This window comes from Vipera ursinii (assembly GCF_947247035.1).
Source record: "Vipera ursinii genome assembly, chromosome: Z".
NCBI classification, from domain to species: Eukaryota; Metazoa; Chordata; class Lepidosauria; order Squamata; family Viperidae; genus Vipera; species Vipera ursinii.
The window spans coordinates 18,653,000-18,678,141 of NC_139517.1; the positions used below are offsets into that span (position 1 = coordinate 18,653,000).

The 25,142-nt window shown below is 43.5% G+C and overlaps 1 protein-coding gene across 2 annotated transcripts; it reads left to right on the forward strand.

The window, feature by feature from the left end:
• The first annotated feature begins 1,112 nt into the window (after nt 1–1,112).
• On the forward strand, nt 1,113–24,309 carry TBC1D17 (TBC1 domain family member 17). Of its 2 annotated transcripts, none has more exons than XM_083376578.1 (17): nt 1,113–1,190; nt 1,680–1,778; nt 2,646–2,720; nt 4,199–4,310; nt 4,498–4,711; nt 6,142–6,253; nt 9,120–9,284; nt 10,688–10,816; nt 11,402–11,505; nt 11,633–11,727; nt 14,041–14,157; nt 14,776–14,876; nt 15,572–15,671; nt 15,931–16,028; nt 19,712–19,828; nt 21,538–21,624; nt 23,202–24,309. In XM_083376578.1, the coding sequence occupies exons 1-17, from the start codon at nt 1,170–1,172 to the stop codon at nt 23,412–23,414; spliced, it is 1,959 nt and encodes a 652-aa protein (XP_083232704.1). In that variant the 5' UTR covers nt 1,113–1,169; the 3' UTR covers nt 23,415–24,309. The 2 variants fall into 2 exon arrangements, with proteins under 2 accessions (XP_083232704.1, XP_083232703.1); XM_083376577.1 differs by having other exon boundaries at nt 1,115–1,190; nt 10,685–10,816.
• Nucleotides 24,310–25,142: the final 833 nt, after the last annotated feature.

Sequence of the window (25,142 nt, forward strand, 5' to 3'; positions counted from 1 at the left end):
CCTTGGGAATGGACATTAACAGCTGGGAAAACTTCACGTCTGATCGTTCAGCCTGGAGGCTAAAGACGCAGCATGGCCTTCTCCAATTCGAAGACACACTTGTGCGGCAGGCTAAGGTACAGAGGCAGTCCCGGAACCAACGAAATCTGGGGGCTGGACAGGGGACAGATTGTATCTGCCCTCAGTGTGGAATGGACTGCCACTCTCGAATTGGCCTTTTTAGCCACACCAGATGCTGCTTTAGGACCTCTTTCCAGAGCACGACACCATAGTCTCTCGAGAGTGAAGGTTGCCAATGATGAAAACTTTAGATAATCTTTAAATATTTCATAAACCCAATTTTCTTGGTAAAAATTTATTGGCATTACTTTTTTCTGTCTCCCCCTCTCCTCCTCCCCGATATCTAGTCTTGATATTGCTTAACAGGCTGCCAATCAATCCAACCTGCGTGGACCCCAAGGGTTAACTTCCCAGGCCAAAATCACCCAGATGCTTCCACGTGCCACAGCTTCCTAGTAGTTAAATCATAAAATATATTTCCTATTTCGTACCTTCTTAAGTTCTTCGAATGTATAAGCATTCCTTAACCGGGGGCACAATTGTTTAATAGTACCTGCATCCCGGGAGAAAACGTACAGATAAAAAGTCACGTTTAAAGAGCCAGCCACTTTGACCTTTTCTTTTTTTTTATTAAAGAGTTTTACAAAAAAAGATTTTACAATACATCCCCAAAACCCACCCACCCCAAACCAGCCCCCTTCCCCCCCACTTCCCAGAGCTAAATACAGGGTTATAGATATAATAATCATATTCTAACTAAAAATTATCCATAATATAAAATTAACCAAATTCATAATGTGCTTTAACTCGCCTTTAACATAAATACATACAAAGTACTAACACTGAAATTAATAACAATATCCCTCTTAAAATCTACTCATAAGCCAAATGGACCTTTTCAAAGATGGCGCCAAAAGCTTCACGCGCGCTTCCAAAACGGGACATTCAACCCGTTTCCGGCTTGAGCTTTTTCCTCGCCAGAAACAATGATGACGGCTTCAAGACATTTTTTTTTAAAATAAAAAAAAAAAAACCACGAACAAACCCAGTAGGGTCAATCGGAGCAGGAAATGACGTGTTTGTTTTTCAGGAAGTAGCTGTCAGGGAGAATGGAGTTAGGGGGCTGCAGGGTAAGAGAGGTCTTTAATCCTCCGGGAGGGTGCTCGTTAGGCTCCGCAAAGCAAAAAACGGGCTGTCAAAGGAAAAGGGGATTGGTGGTGGTTGTTTTAATCCCAGCATGAGCTGAAAATGATTCCCCGGGAGTCGAGGGCCGGCTGTGTCACTCCGTATGGAAACTGTGGTTTTGTTAGAAATGGGGAAATGTGCTTTCTTCCCTCTTGGAAGTTACAGGGAGACGTGATATTTCTCCTAGATGTATTGAGACTCCCCCTCTTTCCCTCCCTGTAGTATATATAGAGGTTGGTTATCAGCGTTACGGTTATATAAAATGGTGGGGGGGGTTCCCCCCCTTTGGTTTTGAGGCTTTGACAATAAACCACTAAAGGAGCCTGGATCCGGTTACCTGAGCTGCACATTGGGGGAAAAACAGACAAACTGGAGGAGTGGCATTCTGCTTCTTTTCCTGCCCCTTCCATTCCTTTCCTTCTGACTTTTGGCAGGTTGCATTTGAGAAAGATGGGGTCTATTTACACACCAGTGCAAAGCGGCATCCTGACCAAGATTCCCTCATTCCGGGAGTTATCCGCATCATTGAGAAGGTGGGTCGAGACAGGTTGCCTGCCAATTGGATTGTAAACTGAAGCCGGAGGCTCTGTGGTCGTGGTGGGAAAATTGGTTATATTGGGATATTGCTTATGTTGGGGCATTGTGTTCAGTCCTATTTACCGTTAAATGCAGGCTCAAGACTTTTCTCTTTTCCTTTTTTTGATGCTTGAGGAAGAATCTGAGGCTTTTGTAGTTTTGTCACATTGACTCATTGCGACATTGTGGTTAAAGGTAGGTAGGATTCATTTGAACAAAACTGGTCAGAAGACTGGAAGCGTCATATTTGAGTCCAAGGGCTTAACAGTTTGTTCATGCTACAAGCTGTCCTCATTTAGTGACCACAATTGGGACTGGCAATTCGGTTGTTAAAAAAATGTGTTACATAAGATCACAATGTTATGGTCTTACTTTAGTTTTCCTTTGATTTGCAGACCTGAAAAAGCTATACATTGTGAGGTCTGGTTGCAAAGTTACTTTTTTATCACTATCGTAAATGCAAAAGGTAGCTAAATGAGGCAATTGTTAAATGAAGACTACCTGTATGGTATATTAATGCATGTGCACAAATAGTAGTTTATGTTGCACATAAAAGATTTAATTATTTCACAAGAAACTCTAAATTTCCAGCACTTTATGATTTAAGCAGTGTGTATCAAAAAGCATTAAGCAGGTTGTGATGTTATTTTAGAAAACAAAGTGGGGCATGAGCAGCATTTCTGTATTTATGCATCATATTACTTTTCAAAAAGCAAAAAGTAAAATTCAACACTCCTTCCTTAAATTTCAAAGTTTGAGATTCAAGTTTTGGAATGAGAGATTTTGTTGGGATATTTTATTATGCTTTTTTTCTTTTTATTCAGGGTTCAGATACTTTACTACAATGGGCCCCTGTGGAAGAATCTTCAGATACTGCTCAAATCATGTACACCAAAAAGGTAAGATTTTCTGCTGATTTAATCCTCTGCCTATATGTATTAAACTCTGCAACATATTTGCTCTCAATGTTTTGGCAGAAGTAAAAATACATTTCTTTAGATTAGTGTTTTTTTTTATTATCAAGCACTGTATAAGTTGTTCGTTCTTTGCAGAGCAATATGTTGTGGTATCTTTTCGGTCTATCTAACAGTAAAAAAAAAGACCCTTAATCTGTTGAGGAAAATAGTTAGAAGAATATAAAACGATGCTTGGGTTTCAATTATATATGCCTTAAATTCTACCAGAATTATTATAGTCCTGTATCATAACGGAGCTTGCCCATCACGGTTATAATTTGTGACAGTTGTAAAATGGGTCGGTCACAATACAGACATGATTTCACAACCTTTTTTGCAGCAGCCATTAAACAAATCAGTGGTTTGCTATGAGTGCAATTTTGCCAAAAAAAACAGAAGTAAAAAGTAAATGCTGGATTTTTGGTAAAACGTCATGTGACAGTGGGGCGCTGCAAACAGTTGTAAATGTTGCCTGGTTGCAGAGCATCCAAAGTGCAATCGTGATGCAGGCAGGAGTGACCGTCAGAAGTAGGTCCGTCGGAGCTTTGAATGGTTGCTAAGTGACTGGTCATAAGTTGAGAACTACGTGTATGGCTATTCTTGTGGTGTCTTACCCCAGCAGGTTTGGATAGATCTGAAACACTGAATAAATATTTGTATGCTTTTAATATTTTTAGGACGCAAATGCAAGTATACTTTGTGCTTTTTTCAACATAAAATTGGCAATCAGGGAAGTTAGGCTAGAATGCTCAGTGGTTCTCTTCTACTCTGCAGACAAGACAGTAATCCTTCTTCTAGTTGCCAAATAAGAGGTATTGTGGGAGTTTACTGAACAGAAACTGTCTCGTATGATAACATAAACCAGAAGAAATGTTCAGAAAAGGTTGATCAAAGTTATGACAGCATTTGGTAGTCTTATGTGGCTTCTTCAGGGTGGTGGAAGATTTTTTTTTTAATGGTTTCTACGTTCTTGGACAAAATGCACTGCCTTTTTCCTCTCTCATAAGAAAGATTATGTTGAATGAATTGCTGGAATTCTATCTCATTGTCCTTTGTTCTGAAAGAATCTTGTAGCGCCTTTTCTGACTAACAAATCTGGTTGAGTGGAGTAAGCTTTCGTGAGTGGCGTGAGAATTCAATAAAATTTGTTAGTTGGAAAAGAGGGCATCAGACTATTGATTTTTTTGCCACAATTCCCCTTGTGCAGTTCCTTTATTCCGATTCCTAGGAATCAGATCCTCTATTTTAGAAGAGCAAATTCAAATTAGTATCTACTTTACAAGAAAAGTTTGTACTTCTCTTTTCTTGCTCAGATGTTACTTGGTGAGAATAGGACCTAAAGGGTGCATTGCCCTGAAGACGCTATGAGGGACATAATTAAAAACATAGAAATGTCCTCTAACTTGTTTTCTCTTTACTAGGATACCATTGGCTCCCAAGCCGAGGAAGAACACTTTGATCCAGGATATGAACCAGACTGGGCTGTAATCAGTACAGTGGGGACGAGGTCTCAGGTCCAGGAGGAAACAGCTGGTAAATTGAAAGAAGAAGCACTTAGCTTCCTTTTATGAATTTCATTTGGGTGTGTCTAGGCTTGCTGATGAAGTTGGAATGAGGAATGGAAGATGGGGATGAGAGAAAGACGGCAGCTAGAAATTTTGTTTCCAGTTTCTTCTGTCCTTTGTCACTGTGCTTTTCCTGTCTTGTTTTCCTCTACTAGTTTCTGGGCCAAAATCTCCAGTCCCCCGAGGTCAGTGGGCCTTCTCTCTCAGCTTGTCTGAGCTGAAATCCATCCGTAAGAGTAAACCAGGCCTCGGTTGGTCGTATCTCATCTTCATCACCAAAGAAGGCATTTCCATTCAAGCTCTGCATTTCCACCGTGGAGGCACAAAGGCCCTTCTCAAAGCTATTTGCAAATATGTTATATTAGCCACGTGAGTGAGATTACACCACAACCTCTTGTTTGTATTCACCATCTGGTTTAAACACATTGCATGGAACGGGGGGGGGGGGAATGTTTTCTAATATCAGCTTCTGAAAGTGAGTTTTGAAAGCCTTTTTGTTAGATACCGGGACATCCCAAGGCTATAGATCAAGTTAGGAAATGAGGAAAAACATCCAGGAGGAAAGCGGTAGCAAACCACTTTTACACTGTTGGCAAGGAAACCATTTGAATTTGTCCATGAAGTCAAGGTCATGGGAGTCAAGGTCTGGGAAGTCTGGGAGTCAAGGTCGACATTATTCTTTATTTCTTTGGATGCTTTGAGCAAAGTGCTGGCTACGTTTCAAGTAAGGCCCAGGTATTCTGAGAAGCAACAGTAAGCAAAATCTGGTTATCCTGGTTTATTTGGGATTTCTTGTAGTCATCTGAAGGGCTGAGTGACTATGGGGTGCCCTTTCCCCCCTGTCCTGTTCAAATGAACCAAATGCTTTCTTCACAACTGAATAAGAACCAGATTTTAGAGACCATTCTATGTAGCTTCAGATTAGTAGAGCAGATAGCACGCGACGCAGGTTGTGGACATTTTTATAAGAGAAATGCAGTTTCTAAGCATTCTAATTACATACAGTTTTGCTCCTGCATGTAAAGTAAATGAACCTTGGTCTATAGTACTTAAGGGAAAGAGTAAAGCAAAAGCAGTTCCTCCAATGTGCTAGTTTTCTTTGTGTAGCAAAGAGCAGTTAAAATATAGGAATCTCCAACTGTAGTTAGAAGTAGAATAGTTCCAGAAGGACTTTGTAATACATGACGGACCCAACAGGAGTTAGAAAAGAAGATCTGGAACTTTGTTATTGTAGGTGTTGAGAGCAGTGAGAATTCTATGTGCACAGTAATGGAAAGTTAACGTCAATCCCATAACAGAAGAAAGGATGGAAAAAGTGATGGTGCTAGCAGAAATGGCAAAACTGTTTTAGTTAGGAAGAACATATCCAGCGTTGTTTCTACTTGGAAACTGCTTCTAGACTTTGTGCTTAAGACTGGGAAAAAAAAAGAACTTTGATAATGGTTAATCTAGCTTGTTTTTATAGAAATGGCTAGTACTTGTTAAGCTGGTAAAGTAAAAAGTTGAGGCTGTAATTCTATTCTGGACTTCCCTGTACTGTAAAGAAAGTTGGAAGTCGGTGCTTTCATTTTTCTTTCCCCCTTTGCCCTGTAGCTTTTTTTTTCTCTTTTCTTCCCCATTTTTCCTGTCATCTTTGTTTTCATCTGTATTTTATATTGTGATAATTTTCATTCTTGCAAACAGTGAAAAAATATAATGGAAACCCCCCCCCCCAACAATACCATGTATCCCAGTGTTGAAACCCTCCTCCAGATTAAAAAATAAAATAAAATCATTTCCTTTTGTTTTCTTTCTTGTAGCTCTCCCAAAGATTCCCGACTCTACCTGGTTTATACACATGATTCAGACGCCCTTTCTCATTCCTTTGATGAGCTTCAACTCTTTGACGACAATTCATCAAACCTAGTATCGGTGAGACTGTTTTCTGAAGGGACTTATCTGGAGTCACATACCCTGGAAAGGCAATAAAGGAAAACTAAAAACAGAATGTTACCTTCCCACCGTAGTGATCCCTATTTTTCTACTTGCATTTTTACGTGCTTTCGAACTGCTAGGTGGGCAGAAGCTGGGACGAGTAACAGGCGCTCACTCTGTTACGCGGCACTCGGGATTCGACCCGCCAAACTGCCGACCTTCTGATCGACAAGCTCAGCATCCTAACCCACTGAGCCACTACGGTGGGAAGGTAACAGCGTTCTGTGCACCTTTGGCATCTAGTCATGCTGGCCACATGACCACGGAGACGTCCTCGGACAAGCGCTGGCTCTTCGGCTTTGAAACGGAGATGAGCACCGGCCCCTAGAGTCGGAAACAACTAGCACACATGTGCGGGGGAACCTTTACCTTTTTACCTTAAAAACAGAATAATGGGGCTTTGTGGGGGGGAAAGGACAAGCTGTTAACATGGGGTTTGTTTGTTTGTTTGAGGCAGAAGCCTTGGTTTAGGAATGCTGGAATGCTTTGGGAATAGCTACGTGCTTGATTTTCAACCAAAAGGGATCAAATCCACAATAAAGGCATTGTACACCCTCTTTAGCAGGGAGATGGAGTTAGTTTAAAGAGTTAGATCAGTGTTTCTCATCCTTGGCAAGTTTAAGACTTTCTGGACTTTTAATGCCCAGAATTCCCCAGCCAGCCATGATATCTGGGGAATTGTTGGAGTCCAGACATCTTAAAGTTGCCAAAGTTGAGAAATACTGAGTTAGATGATAAGCCAGCAAATGAGAATCCAGAACTGTGTCTTTGATTTTTTTGAAAACTCAAGCAGACTGGATATTTTGATTTGTACTAGATTTTTCAACTCCTGCATCCAAAAGTGGTTATAAGAATATCTACAAAGATTGCATAGAACTAGAAATAGAGACCATAGAACATCATCAGAGTTGGAAGGGACCTTGGAGGTCTTCTAGTCCAACCCCTGCTCAAGCAGGAGACCCTATACCATTTCAGACAAATGGCTGTCCAATCTCTTCTTAAAAGCCTCCAGTGATGGAACACCAACAACTTCTGGAGGCAAGTTGTTCCACTGGTTAATTGTTCTCACTGTTAGAAAATTTATCCTTAGTCCTAGGTCTTGGTTTGTTTCTATCCATTGCTTGTCTTGTTTTCTGGTGCTTTGGAAAATAAGTTGACCCCCTCTTCTTTATGGCAGCTCCTCAAATATTGGAACGCTGCTATCAAGTCACCGCTAGTCTTCCTTTTCACTGGACTAGACATACCCAATTCCTGCAGTCATTCTTCATGTTTTAACCTCCAGTCCTCTTTCTTGCTCTTCTCTGCACTTTTTCCAGATTCTCAGCATCTTTTTTATATCATGATGACCAAAACTGGATGCAGTATTCCAGGTGTGTCTTACCAAGGCTTTATAAGGCAGTATTAAGACTGTTGACCCTGTCAACAAAAGTGCATATAGTCAAGGCTATGGTCTTCCCAGTTGCAATGTATGGATGTGAAAGTTGGACCATAAGAAAGGCTGAGTGCCAAAGAATCGAGGCCTTTGAACTCTGGTGCTGGAGAAGACTCCTGCGAGTCCCTTGGGCTGCAAGACGATCAAACCGGTCAGTCCTGGAGGAGATCAACCCTGACTGCTCTTTAGAAGGCCAGATCCTGAAGTTGAAACTCAAATACTTTGGCCACCTAATGAGAAGGAAGGACTCACTGGAGAAGAGCCTAATGCTGGGAAAGATCGAGGGCAAGATCACAGCCCTCTCCAATGTAAATAGCTGCTAGTGGTGTGAAGAGCTGCTGAAGTGGATAAACCACTTTTTCAACTATCAGTCTATCATCCACTTCCTGGAACTTGAATTCAAATCATGTTTGCCCAGAACCTGATGGTGCAACTTTACACATTTCAAACATTAACAGAGGGATAGAATCAAGATTACATGAAGTCTTAATGTTGTTGTTGTTAGCCGCGAAGTCGTGTCCGACCCATTGCGACCCTATGGACAACGTTCCTCCAGGCCTTCCTGTCCTCTACCATCTTCTGGAGTCCATTTAAGCTCACGCCTACTGCTTCAGTGACTCCATCCAGCCACCTCATTCTCTGTCGTCCCCTTCTTCTATTGCCCTCGATCTTTCCCAGCATTAGGCTCTTCTCCAGTGAGTCCTTCCTTCTCATTAGGTGGCCAAAGTATTTGAGTTTTAGCTTCAGGATCTGGCCTTCTAAAGAGCAGTCAGGGTTGATCTCCTCTAGGACTGACCGGTTTGATTGCCTTGCAGTCCAAGGGACTCGCAGGAGTCTTCTCCAGCACCAGAGTTCAAAGGCTTCGATTCTTTGGCGCTCAGCCTTTCTTATGGTCCAACTTTCACTGCCATACATTGCAACTGGGAAGACCATAGCCTTGACTATATGCACTTTTGTTGACAGGGTGATGTCTCTGCTTTTTAGTGTGCTGTCTAGATTTGCCTAGGCTTTCCTCCCGAGGAGAAAGCGTCTTTTAATTTCTTGACTACAGTCCCCATCTGCAGTGATCTTGGAGCCCAGGAAAATGGCAACTCTACTGCCCAGTGTTACAGTTGCTAAGCGAAACATTACGTGACTGTGGCTTAACGATTTTGCTTCCACCTTCTCTAGGAACTCTGCTTATTGCAAGCCAGCTTGTGAAGCACGCAAATGGTGATCACATGACTGGAAGGCTACAGTGTTTGCTGGTTGCGAAGCCTTTTTTTATTTTTATTTTTTTACACCATTGTACCTTTGAACGGTTGCTAAGTGAGACAGTCGGTAAATGAGCTCCACCTGTAGCTGTAACCACAGTTGTTTTTTTCCTCCCAGCGATTCCTGCAGGATCCTTATGCTGCCACCTTTGGGGGCTTCTCCAAAGTTACCAATTTCTTCCGTGGAGCTCTGCACCAGGAAGATGGACTCGCCCACCATTCCCAGAGTGACTCAGCGGCTGCCAATGTGGAGGAAGAGACAGGCTTTGAAGTCATCACCTGTGTGAGTGTTGAAATAGGCAGTTTTGAGGGCTGGCAGAGAGTAGGAGAAATGGCAACCAGTCAAAGAGGAAGAAGTGTTTTTCTGGCTCAAGGAATGTTTGGTTATCCTTTCTGCCACCCATTTCCTCCAACTGCCGTAGAGTTGCCGAAGATTTGGCTATGTTGTGCGTGTGTGTGTGTGTGTGGGGGGGAAGCTTGTAGAAAAGCAACAAGTGGGACACTGCAGAAGTGGCAGGCTACAAATGAACTCTTTGAAGGAAATCCCTTTCCCTTAATCAAAGGTCAGCCAGACTTGTCTTTAAACACAGAAACGTAAAAGGTCCAATGTCAGCCTTAGAGCAGATCTCCCAAACAATGCGTAGGAGGAACGGCAGCTAGTTTGCTAAAGTGGTTTGTGCTGTCTTGTCATGTTTACACATGCATCTGTCAGTTTCATATCTTCGTCTATTCAGTGTGTCAAATTTTGCCTGATCTAGTCTTTCCATCAGTGGAGTGACTTACACAAGAGATTCATGAGGGCTTAATAAACTTCACACCCAGTGTGAAGCTGCTGTAGTAGTAGTAGTAGTAGTAGTAGTAGCAGCTGGCGTCCAAGGTCACTAAATTTTGTAGGACTGAGAAGATGCAGCTTCTGGGTGATAGCCCTTTACTTATAGATTCCTTCCAGCAAAAATGACAGTTGTGGTTGCTCTTAAGAGGATTTAAAGCCTTACATTTGTGCTTTCTGAATTTTAACTGAATGATATTTGTTGAGGGCATTTTAAAATGTGTCATACTTGGAACTGGCTTGAAGAGCTGATTATACTGAAGATAGTTATATTATGCTAATATATGTACTCTATAAGCTTCCTTCAAAACATTACGCTCTTAAAAATAAGTAAACATGATTAAATAAAAGAAAATGCAGTGGTACTTTGGTCCTCGATTGCTTTACTCGATGCATTTTGATATGAAAAGTTTGTCCCAGTAATTCTCATTTGTTTGGCACTCACGCTAGAACTTGTCGGTGGCGGCTGTCTTGTGACTCCCAACCCTTTCCAGCCAAAACAAAGGATCACATATTAATTACATGCTTTGTTTTTAGTATCCATTGCGCCTCCCAGAACTAATTTTTGACGAGTACCAAGGTACCACTGTAGTTAACAGATCCACAACAGAATTTCTCCATTGTTTGCTAGATCTACTGCTGTGAAACTTCTAGAACTTCTCAGTGTGAAAAGCATTTGCAATATGTGGGCACATTTGACTATAGCAAGAGTTCTTTAGGCTCTTCAGCTTTACAATGCCCCTTTAATTCAAAAGGAAACTTTTAATCATTATACTTTGTCCCTCCTTCCCTCTTAAGGACCTTTTCTTCTTCAGATACAATTGTGTTTTTTTAGCTGACTTTGTTCCTAACAGCAGGCACAACTAGGAGAACGGCCCTCTGTTCAAAGGGAGACCCCTGTTACGGAGCAGGAATGGGAACAGCATCTGGATCCCGATGGACGTGTACTGGATCCCATTGGGTTGCGGAAGAGGATCTTTGCTGGGGTGAGATTTGTGGGAAGGAGTACAGCTGGACCAGCATGCCTTATGTTTCTGGAGTAGAAAACAAGAGGAGATTATAGTGGCTGTTTATTGGAATGTCCATCTGCATTGATGAGAGTAGTACGATACAGGTAGTCCTCAACGTACGACGTTTTAAAGCGAATGTGGTGGTTGTAAAGTGAGCACTGTTATATAGCCAATCCATTGTCCACATTTGGCATTATTTTGCTGGAAACTGGAAGTAAATGCCAGTTTCTGGCAAAAAAACAAAACAAAACACCTCCAAAACACGGTCATGTGACTGCAGGACACTGCAAACAGTCCTAAATGCAGGCCGGTTGCCAACGCCCAAAATGTGATTATGTGACTGTTAAGGGCTGTCTGAATTTTAAATTGGTGTGTGTGTGTGTTTGTGTGTGTGTGTGTCATACACAAGTTGCAAGCTGAGGACCACCTGTACTGTGTTTCTTGCCACTGATTTAAGCCCTGGAATTGATGCAAAGTAGGTGCTTTGTTCTATAATAACTTGGCTGATTGGTTCCTTTCTTTGAATTACTTTTTTTTTCTTTTTTCTTTGGTCCCTTTCAGGGTCTCAGCATGTCATTACGTAAGGAAGTGTGGAAGTACCTTTTGAACTATTATTCCTGGGGCAGCACCAGTGAGGAGAACAAGGCGCAAGTGAGGCGGAAAACGTGAGCCTAAATTCATCCTCAGGGTGTGGCCTGTCCCAAGGAGAACTAGTCCTGGGGCTTGGCGAGGACTTTCAGGTCTGCAGAGGTGAGCTGATTTTCCCATTCCACTCTTCATCCTTCTCCTCAGAGACGAATACTTCCGCATGAAGTTACAGTGGAAGTCGGTCAGCGAGGAACAGGAGCTGCGGAACTCTTTACTGCGGGGCTATCGCAGCCTTATCGGTTGGTATAAATTCTACTTGTTGGTTTTGATTGGTCTGAGGTTTACTCTCCTTCAGTAGTGGCACATGGCTGATTTGTTGTCGCCCATCTTTTTTTTGCCAGTGGTCAGAATCGCAACTTTCTTCTTGTTGTTGTTAGTAGCGAAGTCGTGTCCGACTCATCGCGACCCTATGGACAACGTTCCTCCAGGCCTTCCTGTCCTCTACCATTTTCTGGAGTCCATTTAAGCTCATGCCTACCGCTTCAGTGACTCCATCTAGCCACCTCATTCTCTGTCGTTCCCTTCTTCTCTTGCCCTCAACCTTTCCCAGCATTAGGCTCTTCTCCAGTGAGTCCTTCCTTCTCGTTAAGTGGCCAAAGTATCTGAGTTTCAACTTCAGGATCTGGCCTTCTAAAGAGCAGTCAGGGTTGATCTCCTCTAGGACTGACCGGTTTGATCGCCTTGCAGTCCAAGGGACTCGCAGGAGTCTTCTCCAGCACCATAGTTCAAAGGCCTCAATTCTTTGGCGCTCAGCCTTTCTTATGGTCCAACTTTCACAGCTATTACATTGCAACTGGGAAGACCATAGCCTTGACTATACGCACTTTTGTTGGCACGGTGATGGCTCTGCTTTTTAGTGTGCTGTCTAGATTTGCCACGGCTTTCCTCCCCAGGAGCAAGTGTCTTTTAATTTCTTGGCTGCAGTCCCCATCTGTGGTGATCTTGGAGCCCAGGAAAATAAAATCTGTCACTACTTCCATTTCTTCCCCATCTATTTGCCAGGAATTGAGAGGGCCGGGTGCCATGATCTTGGTTTTCTTAATGGCAACTTTCTTACCCATGCTGAAATACTGGCCTAAAGCAAGGTCATTCTATTCATATTATCCTTGTATTACAGCCAGATGCTTCTAAACACAATCCTTCCTTCCTTTATCGTTTCCCAGTATCTAATATTGCAAAGTAGATTTCCCCTTGAAGGTGGAGGTTTCTCCCATTATCTGCTCTGGTTAATAGTTAATAATCAGTGCACAGGAGACAGAATCTTTTAGAGCTTTCCATGATAGCAGCCGCCACCACTACTTCTGACAGTATATTGTATGAATGAATTATGCATTAAATAAATAAGTGCTTCCTTTGATCTGGCCTGAATCTGTTGCCAATGAGGTTCAGTAAGTGATTTCCAAGTTCTCGTACACTACATCATAACGATAGTACTTAGACTTATATACCGTTCCATAGTGCTTTACGGCCCTCTCTTAAGTGGTTTACTGCTCCCAACCATCTAGGTCAGGGGTCTTCAAACTTGGCCCTTTCATGACTTGTGGACTTCAACTCCCAGAATTCCTCAGCCAGCATGTCTGGCCAAGTTTGAAGACCCCTGATCTAGGTCCTCATTTTACTGACCACGGAAGGATGGAAGGCTGAGGCAACCTTAAGCTGGTCAAGATCGAACTCCTGGCGGTGGGTAGAGTCAGCCTGCAATACGGCATTCTAACCGCTGCACCACCACTCCTCATTTATACGACAATGAGTCTGATCTCTCCATTTCTGACTTTTTTGCACCCTCATTCATAATTTTAATTTCTGTTGAATCCCACCGGTGCTTGTCCTAATGTTTTGGAATACCCTTTTTCTAATCTAAATCGTCTTAAGTCACGGGTCGGCAACCCACGGCTCTGGAGCCGCATGCAGCTCTTTCAGCCTTCTCTTGCGGCTCCTAGCCATTTGCAGAGACAGAGACAGGCACTTGTGCTTCCCTTCTCTCTCTCTCTCTTTCTCTCTGTGTGCGTAACTCACGCTGTTCTCCAAGAAGCTGACAAGCTTATTATTGGGTGGGGCTCCTGCCTTTGCTGGGTCTCCATAAGAAGCAGCAGAAAGCAGGGCAGGAGAGCCAGCCCAGTAAGAATGTATGTCAGCTTGTCCAGAACAGCGTGAAGCCAGCTTGCCACGTGAGAAGATTGGAGAGAGGGAAGGAAGAGAGAGAGAGAGAGAGAGAGAGAGAGAGAACTCATGCACAGCATCCTCTATTTCTTTTTAATTAAACTCTTCAATCAAGTTTCCCCCTCCCAGTGTTTTTTCCCCCTCTGGGAAACGGGTCCAAGTGGCTCTTTGAGTGTTTATGGTTGCCGACCCCTGGTCTAAGCTGTGCATATGACCATTTGTTCTTTCTTGGGGTATAATGCCTCCATCTTTCCTTATTGCTTTGCCTTCCTGATTTAGTTTGCCTTTTTTAAAAAAAAAACACGAATTCCTTTCCTAAGTTATCTTTCTGAACGTCCCTTGTCAGGGGCAGTACAGGTGAGTTTTATAAACTTGTCGCGGTGCCTTTGCAGAAAGAGATGTCAGCCGGACAGATAGAAACAACAAATTCTATGAGGGCAATGAGAATCCAGGACTGGTACTGTTGAATGACGTGCTGATGACATACTGCATGTACAACTTTGATCTAGGTGAGTTCCAAGCAAGAGCACCAGTTGAAATCATCATGGCTTAAGAGGGGGCTCTCAGAAGCATAGAAACACAGAAAACCGATGGCAGAAAGGCACCAAGTGGTCCATCATTAATTTATTTTTGTTTGTAGTCATTTTTATTATTTTTTAACTTTTATTTATTTTATTTTAGTCAGATGATAGACATTGCCTATTGCCTTCTACAAGGTTCCATCCAAAAAAGGTGCCGGAACTCCGTTCTGAGCGTTCTATGAGAAAAAAAGCCCTGGTAGTAAGGAATAGGTACAGTTTGAAAGAAAAAGGGGCTTCAGAGGGAACACGGGCATCTTACACCTGTCGGTGTTTCCGTAAAGAAGCCACAAATTTTTTTTTGGGGGGGGCAGGGCGCTGAGCTAGCAGTCATGTGGCCTAGCAGCAGATGCGTTTGAATTAACGAGAGAGCGTTCATCACCGTCTTCTTAATGACACGTTTCCTGGAACTGTGTGAGCCCAGGAAAAGGTGTCGGTTTTTTTAAAGAGTCACCCACAGAAAAGATAAGCATGAATTTGAAGCTTGAAAAAAAAATCACATCAGATTAAGAAATTAAAACTCATTATTTCTTTTGCTTGCCTGAACAGGGTACGTACAAGGTATGAGTGATCTCCTGTCCCCCATTCTCTATATCACCCAGAATGAAGTCGACGCCTTCTGGTGCTTCTGTGGTTTCATGGAACTGGTGGTGAGTAGACCGTCTGGGGTCAGCCCAACTTATTGGAAAATAAAAACTTGTAACCGTAATTTAATTAATGTATCTTTACCCTCATTTTAAGACATTTTTCAAAGTTACAGGAGAGCTGTGGGTCTTTGACTTGATTCGCTACTGGTTTCATTTTTTTAAAAAAAATGTGTTTGGATTATAAATCTTGGTTTTGTATTTTAAGCCTTGAGGACTACTTTTAGGGAAGAGGCTGGTATATAGGTAGTCCTCGGCTTATGACCACAATATCGCCCAACATTTCTGCTGCTAGGCGAGATATTTGTTAAATGAGTTTTGGCCCATTTTATGTGCTTTCTCACCACACTTGTTAAGTTGTTAAATTAGTAACACAGTTGTTAAGCGAATAATCTGGCTTCCTCCTTCATTTAGCTAGTCAGGTCAGAAAAGGTGATCACATGACCCTGGGACACTGCAACTGTCATAAATATGAGTCGGTTGCCAAATGCCTGAATTTTGATCATGTGACCATGGGATGCCGCAACGATCGTATCTGTGAAAAACGGTCAGAAGTCACTTTTTTCAGTGCTGCTGTAACTTTGAACGGTCACTAAAAGAATCGTCGTTAAGTCGAGGACTACCCGTGTACATTTACTTAACAATAATTACTTCTCCCCACCCGTTTTTTTTCCCCACGGTCTTCTGTTTTCTGCTTGCAGCATCGCAATTTTGAAGAAAGCCAGGAGTCCATGAAACGCCAGCTTTCCCAGCTCACCTTGCTTCTTAGAGTGCTGGATCCCCCACTCTGTGACTTCCTAGGTACAGGTGTATTACAGGTGTAGAAGTTAAAAATTAAGGGATTCTGTTTCTATGGAGATGTTTACCTTTTGGTTCTTTGTTGCATGTAATGTTAAAAAAAGTGTTAAATCTAATTGTTCAGGGGCTTTTTAATCTTTTTTTAATTCGACCTACAACTCTTTTTAAAGACTCAAAAAACGTATTTTACGCTAATGAATACCTATCTACACAATTCCATCTTTTGCTTTTGTTTCTGTCTTATTTTCCCTGCTTCCCATAGACTCGAAGGAGTCTGGCACCTTATGTTTCTGCTTCCGATGGATCTTGATCTGGTTCAAGAGAGAATTTCCCTTCTCTGAAATTCTTCAGCTTTGGGAGGTGAGACTGGGGAAAAATAATAATTCTTACTCAGGTCAGGACGATAAGCGGAAACCTGGGTGATAACTTGTTTCATTTTGGGGATTGGTGGAGGGAAAAGAGAAAACTGACTGGGGAAAACCAGTGGGACTGCAGGTACAGTGTGGGGAAATGTCCGAGGGAGATTTACCGATGCAAGAAGTGTTAGACTTGTGGGACTGTTTTCCAGCCATTTCTGCAACAAGTTTAGATTTTCATGTATGCCATTCTCAGATGGTATCTCAACATGCGGCTGTCAGTCCTCATCTTGCAGAGAACGTTTCCTTGGAGAGCGGCGATAAGCTGAAAGAATCCCAGATACACATTGCAAGACAGCACAGCAGTCACGTTATCTGGATCCCCTTTTGTGGAGTCCAAATCTAAGTGAATAATGGCCAGTTTTATGGGCAGATTTCTTAGCCGTTTCCTGCCCGTTCTACTCCAAAGAGAAATGGGCCCTTTTGAATTAGGACCCGCTGGACCATAATGCTTGCGACGCTCCATTCTGCCGAGAGAGAAACACTGTTTCTCCTCTTCTCACCATGACATCAGCCCAGATATGTACCTGTACTTGGGTTAGGTTAGATTCAATCCTTGTCTTTCTCCGTCGCTTCCCTAAGTGTACAGGTAGTCCTCAGGTTATGATGGCAACTGGGATTGGAACGGCTAAGCAATGTGGTCACAAAGTACAATGTCGTGTGACTGCATCGCCTAGCGATGGCAATCTCGGACCTCATGTGATTGGAATCCTAGGCAAGCCGGCTGGCAGATAACAGCTGCAGATGGTTGAGTCCTGCGGGTAAGCATTACTAAATGTGGGTGGGACGGCAGGGGCCACAGGTGGGTACTACAGCACGGGCAGGCTGGTGGGGAAGATTCCTCATGATGATCCCATGAGTGCACCTCCTGTGGGTCTGTGACAATTCGCTGCAGCCAACTCACCACGGCCAAGTTGCTGTGGGAGAACTCACTGTGGGGCAAGAGTTCCAGTAATATCAAATAAATAGCAATAGCATTAGCAGTTGGACTTCTCTACCTCTTCACAGTGCCTTACAGTCCTCTCTAAGCGGTTCGCAGTGTCAGTATTTTGCCCCTAACAATCTGGGTCCTCATTTTACCGACCTCGGAAGGACGGAAGGCTGAGTCAACCTCGAGCCGGTGAAAATCAAACTGTCGAACTGCTGGCAGTCAGCCGACGTAGCCTGCAGTACTGCATTCTAACCCCTGCGCCACCACGGCTCTAAATGGCGGAAGAGAATCATTAAAGAAAGGATGCAATAGGAGAGGCAAGATGAAATGCGAATGACAAAAAATAAAATATATATTTTTAATTTATTTGAAAAAAAAGTTTAATGGAATTGTTAAAATTGTCCGAGGGCGAGTTGTCTCGCAGTGAGTTGGCCGTAGTGACTTGTCCCTGCGGCAAGTTGGCTGTGGTGAGTTGGCCGTGGGAGTTATCCCTTTCCATACACCTAGCTTGCTATCACATGACTGCAGGGATGCTGCGACGGCTGCAACTTCATGGACCAGACATAAATTCCCCCGTATTCAGTGTCATCGTAGCACTGAACAGTTGTCAAACAAGGGGTGGTAACCCAAGAACGACCTGCACTTTCTACCAGAGCTCCTTGATAAGCTAAAAGCATCCTTGGAATTGATGCTCAGAAGCTATCTTATGCCCCTTTTATTTCTGAGTTCCAAGGATCAGTGTCTATTGAAACAACCTGCTGTACTATCGGTAGGTCACTCTAAAAATCTCCCACGCATCTGCAGGAAATCACTTGATCCATAAGATTCCTAGGGTGGAGTATCCTCATTGGAGGCCTGCAGAAAAAAAATGTTCAGAATATTGACCAGGCCTGACCATAGTAAAGATCCACATTTAGATTGATGTTAGGTGGATCCAACCACTTGATCGGCCTCAATGTGTTGCTGGGTGGGTGGTGATGGTGGAGATTTATGGTTTTTATGTTGTGGATTTTTAATGTTGTAAGTTATCCGGAGTCACCTGTGTGTGACTCTGAGCAACCATATATAAATTTGTTTAGTAAACAATACAACAACATTACTTAGCAAGGAGAGGAGAACTGTGCAAAGTTCCTGAGGAGTTCAGTAAAAGGTGAAAATTAATTCCGATGTACGACCATTGCATCTCACCTCCTGCTGTAGATAAATCAGGCAAGTCTCATAAGTCTGCGTGGACTGAAAGGTCTTCATAAGCAGCTCTTGATTTGGGCTTTTATAAATCTAGTTTTCTTCCTCTCCGTTTGGCATAGAACTGTACTATAGAACAGGGCTTTTCAACCTTTTCACCCACTGTACCACTTTTAGGATATGGCAACATCCAAGTACCACTAGTTGTCTAGCAAGGTGTCAAAAACTTGATGACACCCCCCCAAAAAAAGGGGGAAAAATGAAGTACAGGTAGTCCTCGACTTACAACAGTTCGCTTAGTGACTGTTTGAAGTTGTTTGGCACTGAAAAAAGTGCCCCCCAAGCCACAGCCGAGCAAGACACTTGCCAGGTTTTCATTGTTGCGAGCACTTCTGTTGAGGATTGGCAGCGGGGGTGGGGTGGAGGGTGTTTGGTTTTTATTCCCCCACCCCCCTCTGCTGGGTGGTTGCAGCAGGTTTTGGTCACTTCACACGACCCTGGGACACTGTGACCATCATAAATATGAATCAGTTGCCAAGCATCTGAATGTAAATCACAAGACCCTGGAGATGCTGCGACATTCCAGCTGATTGGCGCTGCTTCTGGGCTCAGCAGAAGCCCCAGGATCAGCGCCGAGCTCCAGCTGGAGCCTGGCACTTCTGCTGAGCCCTGACAGCCCCGAAGAAGCGCTGATCCTGGCGCTTCCGCTGAGCCCTGACAGTCCTGCAGTTCCAGCCGTCTCTCGCTCAGGCTTGTGTGGTGCTGCCACTGGTTCAGCTTATTCCCCTCCCCCGCTACCACTTTTCTAGGATGGTCGCGTACCACCTGCCAGGTGCCAATGTACCACAGGTGGTACCCGTTCCACTGGTTGAAAAGCCCTGCTATACAATTTAACAAGGATGGTTTCTCAGAGGTGGGGGGGAGTCTATTAAAGGTAGATTCCCTGAGTCTCAGTTGTTTTCTCACAGAGGAACTTGGCTGAAATCTGGTCCCGTGGCAAAAAGTGATTTGGGAAGATTAAATGATAGAACCAGGCAAGCTACGTCTTCTTTTTTGTTTTTTTCCTCGCCAAAGTTCACCTCAGGGATAAGTTGGTCCAATGGATGATGGGAAAAGACAGAATATTGTTTGCAATAGTGGCGAATATCTGTAGCTCGGGTGTAGGATGAGGGTGAAGGTTCGTCCTATGAGCTTGCGGGTCCCCTAAACCAGGGGTGTCAAACTGCCGGCCCATGGGCTGGATGCATCATAGCGAAACTGCGCCCACCCCTTTGCTGGCAATGGCAAACGCGACGCGTCATGTGACATTGCGAGTTTGACACCCCTGCCCTAAAATCTCCTGAAGTTGTTACCTATTCTGGTAATGAAATGTTTGGAAACCAAACCACAAGCTGGGAGAGAACAAACCTTCACCCTCACATAATATTGTGCTGAATTAGGCAGTGTGGTAAACAGTATTGCTAGTTGATACCCTTCCCCAGTCTAAATTGTCTTCCTGTCCCTCATTCCAGGTATTATGGACGGAATTACCTTGCCCCAATTTCCATCTGCTGGTGGCTTGTGGCATTCTGGATGCAGAGAGACAGGCTCTTATGAACTCCGGTTTTGGCTTTAACGAGATTCTCAAGGTGAGGGCCGAGCAGATGAATGCTTTCCTCTTTATCTCTCACTCATAAGGATGGAACCTAAAATCATAGCATAGGTTTGACTTTGAACTCTATCCTTGCATTGACATGTACCATTCACAGTTTCAGTTTACAAGAACAAATACCGAATTATGCTAGTAGCGTGCTTCTGAAAGACAAATTGTGTGTCAGGACCCACCCCAATCCATGTCTTAGGAAAACAAAAACTCTTGGAGTCAGTTCTAGTCCAAAAGGAATTTTTTACTAGGACATGCTTGGTTGTGGAAATACAAGACAGGACTTGGTATTGTTTTACAAATTGAAACTTTATAAAGAGTTCCCGGTTCAACACCTCTTCCCTCAACCCCATTTGGTCAGCCCCCCCATCATTTTACTTCGTGTCATCCCTTTCGTGGGGAAAAAGGGAACTTCGAATCTTTACGGTTATTGCCTTCTTCCTTTACAGATTCAAATAGAGACACAGGCCAGATGCCTTCTTCCCTAACCCTCCCTTTTGTTCCCCCAGTTCAAAAGGTCTCCCTTGGTCTTTGAAATAACCTAAGGCAGGCTGAATCCACATGCGCTCCTTCTTCCTCGGGAGATGGCAGAATCTATGGGGGTGGGGTGGGATAATGTTTTAAACATACATTTATGAATGTGATATAAATGGATTCTGACATCATGTGTGCTGGAAAACAGTGCATTTTTCCACTGAGATTTTCTGTCGTTGGGTGCCCTGCTGTTATGCAAAGTTTCTGCTGCTTTGCTTGGTTAAGGTTAAATAATGTATTTATTTCACTGTATCTCAAGTCGTTTTCTAGAAGTCTTTCGCTTTGGCTTTTACATTCCTACCGTATTTTCTGGCGTATAAGACGACTTTTTAACCCATGAAAATCTTCTCAAAAGTCAGGGGTCGTCTTATACACCGGGTGCTGAAACTTTAGGGACAGGGCTGGCTGGAGAACCTGGAGCGGATCTCCCATTTGGTCTGCGCAGGGAAAGCGGGACCAATTGGAGAAGAAGCTGCAGTCTGTGATTTTTTACAGGCTGGGGTCTGGGCGTCTTTCCTTCTAAAGTTGAAGAGCAGCTGCAGTCTATCCCAACTTGAAAGGCAGGTAGGGAATGCAGCAGCCAGAGCAGATGCTTAGCTCTAAGGACACATTTGACTCAGGAACTGGGCGGGCTGGCTAGAAAACCTGGAGCGGATCTCCCATTTGGTCTGTGCAGGGAAAGCTTTAGAGTGAATTAGGAAAAGTTTAATCCACTTGCACTGTTTTATGTTTACATGTTTGATGACAAACAGCCTTATGTTTATAAGTGACAGTTTTCCTACTAAGTACCTGCATGTCATAAGCATTTGAATTAAAATTACCATATTAAAATCAAATCTGATGCTTTTTAATTTTTATTTGGTGCGCGTTGGAAGAGGGGTAGTCTTATATGGCGAGTATAGCCCAAACCCTATAATTTAACAGGAAATGTAGGGGGTCGTCTTATACGGCCAGTCATCTTATATGCCGGAAAATACGGTAATTCCCACATGCCTTTTATAACGGTTCCCCAAACGTTGCGGAATATGTATTCTAGTTTACAGGAAATACTTTTTTCCTGAAAGATTTTTCGTATAGTCCGTGCCATTCCTTTCTGTCCGGTTGATTTTTTATGTTCGTGATCAGCAGAGTGTCTTCTTTTTGTTTTGTGTCTTTCCAAAGCATATTAATGAACTGACCATGAAGATGAGCGTGGAAGACATCTTATGCCGGGCTGAGGCAATCTACAGGCAGTTGCTTTCTACTCCAGTGAGTTTTTTGCCAATGAGGCATGAAGCTTTCCTACTGCAGTCTCCTTTCTGGAGCCAATAGGCAGACATCCACAATAAGAGGGGAGGTGTAAAATAGTGCCCAAATAATGATCCAACTTCGACTGGATTGAAAGAATGTTTCCCAACCGGATGTCTTAAATGTTTCTAGCTAGCATAGCTGTTGGCTTTCACCTTCAGCAATTCCTGTGTTTGAGACTCAGACTGAGCAAGATGGAGAGCAACCTGGTGGCTTTGGGACCTGATGTTACTGGGAGACCAAAATGGCTAGGTGGAATGTTGCCCTCCTCAAAAAACACAGGAAGTGCTCCACCTGTCGTGTGGTTATATGTGTGGTTATTAACAATAGTGCTTACAAGATCCGTGACAAAGTGTTGCAGGATGGAGAATTCCTATTCAGCTATCAGAATTACATGGACACCGAGCATGCTCAGTTTTCATTGTGCTGCTTGAGTGTTTTTCCCATGTTCTTATCAGTTGCTGATCTTGTGCTTTGTGTGCAAACGGGACAATATTATTATTATGGTCCACTGCACAGTCAGCCAGATGTTTAGGCTGAATTTGGCATTTTATCCACCTGTCGAGTCCTTCCCAAGCATTTGGGATCGGTAGATGTTTGGTACAAATCAAGGTATTATGTATTTAACCCAATGAGGTTTGGTGTGTGTGTGTGTGTGTATGTATCTACACACCCATGCATTTGTGTCTTCGAGCCTATTAGCTCCCGGAACCTTCAGAGGCAAGTCCCTGCAGCTTTCTTAGCAAGGTTTTTCAGAATTGGTTTGCCATTGCCTTTCCTGGGTTGAGAGAAAGTGGCTGGCCCAAGATAGGACTGGAACTCCCAGTCTCCAGGTTTCTAGTCTGATGCCTTAACCCCTACATCAAACTCCTTGTAGTACTGTGAAGTAATATATAAATATATACTTTAAAAGGTAAAGGTAAAGGATCCCCCGCACATGCGTGCTAGTTGTTTCCAACTCTAGGGGCCGGTGCTCATCTCTGTTTCAAAGCCGAAGAGCCAGCGCTTGTCCGAGGACGTCTCCGTGGTCATGTGGCCGGCATGACTAGACGCCAAAGGCGCACGGAACGCTGTTACCTTCCCACCGTAGTGGTCCCTATTTTTCTACTTGCATTTTTACGTGCTTTCGAACTGCTAGGTTGGCAGAAGCTGGGACGAGTAACAGGCGCTCGCTCTGTTACGCGGCACTCGGGATTCGACCTGCCCCTTTTTAATGCCGTCAAACCTAATGGTGATCGCATATCTGGCGACCGTGAATGGGTAGTTCATGTAGCATTTTATCAGTTCGTCACGTTTGTCTTGTTAGCCTACAATTTAAGCAGACAAAAGACCACCTACTTAACTCTTTTATCGGAGATCCAAGCTTTGAAGCCTAAAACTAATACATTTCAAGCAGGGCTTTGCCACTGAAATTGTTTGGGTATCTGTATGCCATGGAATTTGTGTGCGACCTAAGCATACCATACTAGGGGATGCCCGATTTGAACCCGAGGGGGGGAAAAGCTACCTATTAAAGTCTTGGGTTTTCTTTCTGCCAGGATCTACCACGTAACGTGCAAGAACTGCTGGGCCTTTCCGAGAGCAAGTCCCCCACCTCCAGCATTGACACAGCCAGCTCCCCACAGCCACTGTCACCCAGTCAGGTGCAGGAAATGGACTTGACTGACAGCATTTCCCCAAGCCAGCCGGACAGCAGCATCGAAATCCTGCCTGCGGAGGACCCCTCCACCTCTCAGAGCCTGTCTCCGTGAAAAACTCACACCGCCACAACCATCTTCTTAACACAAGCACTTTAATCAGAGCAGTGGGGGCGGGCTAGGAGGGAGGCAGGTCAGGGGGCCTTGCAAAGTTATTTTCTTCCTAGAGTCCAAATAGTTGCAGGAATATGAAGTCTCAATCACAGCTAGTGGGCTTAGCGTGCACAGTGTGCCTTTATCTGTAACCCTAAGGCTTCCTTGAAAAGCCCCAGCCAGGTCTTGGCCCAAACTTGGTTGTACAGTATAAAAAAGACAGGAACAGGCTAGTAGCTGTCGTCCCACTGGTTTTCCGATCTATATTCCGACCCTCTTAAATCCTGTTTTTTGCCGTCTGTCTTGCAACATTTCTTTTATACGTCGCGGTTCAATTTTGGGGGCGGCGGCTATTGCTTCTGCCAATCGAAGCCTCTGCCTTGACTCACAGAATTTAGTTGGGAGATGCCCAAGCGACACGCTAAACCAAAATGCAGGAAAGCTAACTAGAAAGTTCCTTAGTGGAAAACTTGGAATATCGCAGAGATGTTCCCTCTGGGAGAAACACAGAATCAGAACTTTCAGGACTGGAGGCTAGAAGGCCCAACTCCTAAGTTATTTAGAATTTTGCCAAGGATATTCCTGTTGATATGCTGCCTCGTGCTTCCTTCCCAGGACTGGAGGTTCATCTCATGCCCTGCTTGCTGTTTTCTCTTTAAAACATGGTTATAAATTAACTGCAATACCTTGAGGAGGGATGTCAGACTTGGTTCTTCTGTGCCTCTCTAATCCAGCAGGCACGTGGCTCTGAAGCTTTGTGTGCATACGCAGACTATTCTCCTTACAGCATCTTTCTTGGTCCTTATCTTGCTTCCCTCCCCCTTTGTAAAATACATTAAAAGTATTCTGTCATTCTTTTGAGTGTGCAGCTCGTTAGAGGGGAACCTTGCTTGGCCTGAGCTATTTTCCTGGGTGGGCTGAGATTGGAGAGGGGAGGGATTAAAAAAAAAAAAGGAGTCTTCAAAAGCTACTCCTTCGCAGAATGGTACTATAAGGCCTTTCCAGAGCGTGCCAGCGTGCCTTTTTATCTTTCTGCGCTGCACTTTTTTAAACCAGTGTGATTGTGGATTACTGCAAGGAACACTCGATTGTGAGACTCGCGGCCTCATCTTTTTTAATATTTTCAACCGACTCCCTTTAACAAGTAACATTTTTCCCCTCAAAAAATAAAAATAAAAATGAAAAGTAGATCTTGTAAACACGACCTGTCAGCAATTCAACCCAAACTATCTAGGCCTGAAAGATAAATACAAACTAGGAACAGACATAAGATACGAAGGAAAGCAAATAGAATAAAACTGTAAACAGATAAAAGGGTGATCAGATTGATATATATTTTTCTACAATACAAAAGGATTAGTGACATCTTAAAACTACAGTAGCTCAATGTTTAAATCACATATTGCTTAGAATCAATTACTGTATTTTGTATCTAGATCTTTCTCTCAACAGGAAACCAGTCCAAAGGCTGGGGGTTGACACATTTCATTAACACTGTCCTCTTGGAGCAAAAATCATTGATGGAAGCCATAGTGGTTTGACCACCTTATATTTAAGGTATATATGAATTGAGTGTTTGCGGAGGAGGCTCTATGACCTTGACATGTAATTCCATCATTGCTGAGTTCTAGCTCAATGTTGCTTTCTTTCCCCAACGAGGAAGCCACTACCTATATAATTAAATCATTT